Genomic DNA, 5,174 nt, shown 5'->3' on the forward strand with positions numbered 1-5,174 from the left:
GGCCAAAGCAATCTTTAGTTCCCCAGAATAATAAGCACTTTAAAAATTGCAATCATGCCTCTCTATAGCACTCTGAGGGGTTTACATCTTCTCCATGGAATTGCTTTCTTCTCAACGGAAGAGCACTTCCAATTACTGGCACTTGAGAATATCTAACTCTTTCTTCATTTAAAATTCAACTGGTTAGAAAGTTAAGAAAGTGATTCAGCCCACAGTACCAATGATCACCTCAAATTTGTTAGACTTAAACTACCCGTTAGCAGAAAGTTACTCATATGATATTCTACAAATCCTAAAATGTACAACTAAGAGAAATTTCTTATTCAAGAATAAAATTAAGTATTTTAAGATTAAATTTTAAAAAATCAAGATGCAATTAGAGTCTCACTGATGAACAGATTTTCAATGTTAGCCCACACTCACCTCTCGCGAGGCACAGCAAACCAGTACTCGGGCTGCTTTCTTCGTTTGCCATACTGCTGGACCATGGCTGCAGTGTGAGTGGCAAAGGACTTTCTCATTGGTTTCCCCACTTTAATGCACAGAAACATGGGTGGAGTCTTGCTTTTCTCTTCTTTTGAAGGAAGTATATCTGAATTACACATGAAAAATATCTTCCTCAATACTGACGACACTGGCGACAGTAAAACTTTTCAACTTACAAAGAATAGTGTCCAATCCCCTCTTAGTGATAGAAAGACAAAAACATGGCAGAAACATCATACATCATCATCACATTGGGACTAATTAAATTTTTTAGACCTTCTTGAGCACACAAGGAAAAAGCTTTGGACATTTCTGGTTGGTCTACCTCACATGAGATATTATGTACGGGAATAAGCATAAAAACCAACACAACATCAAATAGTGAAGAATTAGGACAATCCACAAGAATATGTATTAATGAATCGTACTGAGGACCCACTCACACCATAATGCAATTCAGTTTAGAACTGAAATATCTTCAACATTTTAAACTCATTTAGATTAAGAAATGCAAGGTAAAAAAAAAGTTTCTAGAAAGACTTTTTTAAAAAGCAACCTACTTTTGGAATAGAAATCTAAGTCAAATATCATGTTCCAAAATATTGAGTCGTCGGGAAAGTCATGACGCATTTTTGCATCAAAAAACAGAAAAATACGTCATGACTTTCCCGACGACCCAATACATACCATATATTGCTAATTTTTCCAATTATTAACGTATTAGTAAAGATACAGTCTATTAAGAAAACATTGTTCTTAAATGATGGTACTACTTGTGCTATCTATTGCATATACTTGTTTTAGAAAGGCAACTCTCCAATAGACTATAAAGGCATTAAAGAAATCTGGCTTACCTTCAATGGGTACCTGAATTCTCTTTAACAGCCATAACTGGATTTCGGATTTATTATCCATTTGTGCACCTTGGCAGCTGTTGTCCAGAGTAGATTCCAAAGAGGAGTCTACAGACTCTTTACGCGTATTTTCTTCTGTAGAAGAGTCAAGTTGCAGTGGGTGGGGGGCTGTCTTTTTCACCCCAGTTTTATCTAGCTCTTTACTGTCCTCAGTTAGAGGCTCACTGGCCTGGGGAAGAGAACTACTAAGGGTGATGTCTATTCCCACTGGCTCAACACTTTTGCCATCACGTAATTCTGCCTCTTGTAAGTTATCAGATAACTGTGGCCCTTCTTTGTTTTTATTAAGGTAATATTCAATGAGTTTAACTTTATCGAGATCTTCATGTATGTTCAGTGTGTTTTCCACCCGGCTTTCTGGAGAACCAGACTGCTTGTCCACCTCCGGCATTTTATCTTGCTTCTCAGAGGTTTCTAAATCTAGGGCCCCCTTCAGTTCAGCATCACTCTCCGTTCCTGAAAGGTTCAGGGCTGGCTGCGCCTGCATTTCTGCAGCAGAAATGATTATTTGTGATTTTGCCTTCCTTCGCTCCTCTGGGTCAAGAGAAAGGCACTCCTTTGAGGCGTCTGTTTTGTCTATTCCACTATCAGTTTGAGAAGCAAGCTCTTCCAAGTCAATGAAGTCATCATCTTCCCCTAAAAGGGAATTTTCTTTGGCTATTGATTCAAATGCAGTATGAGTGTCAGAAGGTTCCTTGCTGTCCTCAGTTACTGTGGTAGATCCATTGGTTGCTTCTATAGAGGATTCCAGGTTCTTTAACTTTCCTGACACAGGACTGTCTGTGTCTGAGGGCTCTGTATGTGTGTATTCTGTTGATTTCTCCAAAGGTCCTGTTGATTTGGAATCTGAAGTGATGGCTCCCTCTCCATTCTGCTGCCGTTTTTCCTTGTTGAGGGATTTGAACTTACTAAATGGGTTGATATCTTTTTCTGAAGCCAGGTCTTCCCATTCTCCAGGCCTGTACAGAGGACAAAGATCCTGAGGTAGGTCACTGTCGAGGAAAAAATGGTGGGTGCACATGGAATGTTAAAAACAAAACCAAAAGCAAAATGGAGGAAAAGCAAAAAAAAAAGAAACAACAACATAAAACCCAACTAAAAACCAAAACATAAATATACCACAACTTAAATTAATGCTTAAATGATTTCAGAATAAGAAAATGAAATCAAGAAATTGACTTAAAAATGAAACAGAAATCAACTATAAGCAGTGACAAAACAAAGAACCATGAGTTACATATCCTACTAGAAGACATGAATGGTTTTTGAAGTCATTTATGAACATGGAGATGTCACCCACCAGATTTTTAATGACGAAATAACGTTTCTGATTTTCATGAAGGAAAGGACAAAGGAGAGGAGGTTTTCTAGTACTATGACTAAAATTCTTTAAATTGTCAAATCCTTTTCCTTTTATTAAAAAGTACATAAACCAACTATATTAATTTTGAATGGCTCATTGACTGAGTAGCTACTCATTTAACTGCTCTATAAAGTGAATGACCTTGAACCCTAGTTTTGGATTTCATGGCTTCGAATCCAATGTTTCCCATAACAGACATCCTTCTACTCCTGAGGGAGATGCAAGAGGAAGCTTCCACTATTATTGTGGATATGTAGCACCTGCTCCATTTTACAGTTTAAAATTTTATAGAAAAGCAAATCACAGAAGCTCTTACATATAATAAGTTAAATTTCTTAACTAAGTTTAAATTTCTTAACTTTCTCATTTCATAACAATATCATTTTACTTGATGGCAATGGGCAATTGGTTTATCAGCTGGAACATACTGTCCTGTGCTGCAGTCAATTATTTTTCCTAATAACTGAAGCTTACTACCCAGATTTGAGTTGCACAAAAATACTGATTAAACATGTTCTCAAAAGTTTAAAGTAAACGGTCAAAAAGCATATGTTTTAACCTATGACTGGCAATATCTTGAGAAATCCGTATTTTCATTTTAGTGTCTACACTAGATTAAAACACAGAGATAGAAAACCTTTTCTAAAAACATTTTCAGATTTCAGAAATAATTTTATTTTCTAAAAAGCCTAGATCATATTCAGGTAATACTTGATTACTCTGGCTTTAAAATAATTGGATAATAAAACAACAAAGTACTGGGAAGGTCTCAAATTACAAGACGATCTTCCCAGTTATTTTATAAATCACTTGCATGGAACATCTATCCTTTTTCCAATAGAAAATAAAAGGCCACATAGTTGTTAGGCTCTGACAAATGCTCTAAAGAGCCTCCTTAATTCATAATTCATTTCAATTCAGTAAGCATTGATTGAGCCCCTAAATGTCATAGGCTAAAAAACAATCGTGACAGTGTCTGTTCTGCAGGAACCCACATACACAAAATAATGCTGCCCAACACTCGCATCCGGGAGATGTTAATGACGCTTCAATCCTAGAGTCAAAAAAATTAGTGTCATGGTATAGTTTACATTTTAGGACCAAAAGTTTAATTTGGCATAATAAAGGCTCTAAGAAGTCCTGCAACAAAGAAACCCAGCTTTTCATATACTTGGTTAATAAGCAAAGCTCTCTTTCACGAACATCCAAACCTTTTTTCATCTCTTCCTTATACACCTCGCTTGACCCTTAAAAAGAATACATGGAACTACACTCTAATCAGCCTCCTGTATTACTTTCCTGTCCATCCCCTCCCTTCTGGTTTGTCTACCTAATCCAAGCTGAGGTTAATTTAGTCATCTGCTTTTTCTGCATTGCAACTGCCAAGCACTGCTGGAGCAAAGTACATAAGTGGTGTCAACGGGCTCTGCTGTTGATTAATGTTTTCTAGACTTGGCCAGGCATCTAATGATGATCAATAATCCTTTCAGTTGTTCCCTTCTATTTTCTGTGGCAGCTGGCATTACAAAATGTCCTACATAGAATATACAAAGCCAGAAGGTGAGGATGGACAGATTTTACACACACACACACACACACACACACACACACACACACACACACACACTTTTTACTATTTGCACACTATAGCTAGATAATTAGTACTTCTTGATTTATCATACAACTTTTAGTAATAATGGAATTTTAAGCTATTTTAAATGTTTAAACAATTAATGGAATTCTGAAGTCAATACTGTTCATTTCACATTGAACCCACTCACAATCTATTTTGCTCATTGATGCACATATTGCTCATTAGGCTGAAAAGTCTTTATTATATACCTGCATCGAAGGCAAAAATCAGTGCAAAACTCTGAAATAATCTTAACACATTAGGAGCCAATTCTTAACTCTTCTCTCTCCCCCCAGGTATGGTATTACCCCTGTATCCCGGATCATTAAGCACAATCTCACGATAAAGGAAATCTTTCTACAAGGATGGACCTCCCCTTTCTATTATTAAAAGGAATACTTAACATCCTAAGCTGAAAATGTGCAATAGTATTAGTCCATTAGAAGTCATCATTGGGCAAGAAATTGCCCTTATTTGCCTGGCTGTCCACTTCCAAACTCAACTGTATCTTTATCTATTCTTATCTTCTTTCCTCTTGTTGCAGAGAACACAACGTTCCAAAACTACCTCCTCACTTCCTTCTCTGCCTCCATCTATGATTCCAAAGCAGTTGGACACTCCCTCACATGTTTCTCAGAGAATGCTGTGTGCACTTCTATGTGTGCAGTGCCGTTTAACGGCCATTTCAGTCCATCTGTCTGTTGTTCCCAGTAGACTGCAGGCTCCTCAAGGGCGGGGGCCATGACCCTTTCACCTTCATATCGTGGCCACACAAGAG

The 5,174-nt window shown here is 37.3% G+C and overlaps 1 protein-coding gene across 1 annotated transcript in view; it reads right to left on the reverse strand.

Annotated features, from left to right (window-relative positions):
* Window positions 1-390: 390 nt before the first annotated feature.
* NCOA7 (nuclear receptor coactivator 7) overlaps window positions 391-5,174 on the reverse strand; it is a 90,252-nt gene continuing 85,468 nt past the window's right edge. Inside the window, exons 9-10 of the mRNA XM_019662137.1 lie at window positions 1,341-2,392; window positions 391-592 (exon numbers count right to left, since the gene is read on the reverse strand). Of these exons, the coding sequence (XP_019517682.1) occupies window positions 420-592; window positions 1,341-2,392 (1,225 nt within the window). The 3' untranslated portion in view covers window positions 391-419. The remainder of the gene's footprint in view (window positions 593-1,340; window positions 2,393-5,174) is intronic.

The sequence above is a fragment of the Hipposideros armiger genome, unplaced genomic scaffold (genome assembly GCF_001890085.2).
Source record: "Hipposideros armiger isolate ML-2016 unplaced genomic scaffold, ASM189008v1 scaffold_367, whole genome shotgun sequence".
NCBI lineage: Eukaryota > Metazoa > Chordata > Mammalia > Chiroptera > Hipposideridae > Hipposideros > Hipposideros armiger.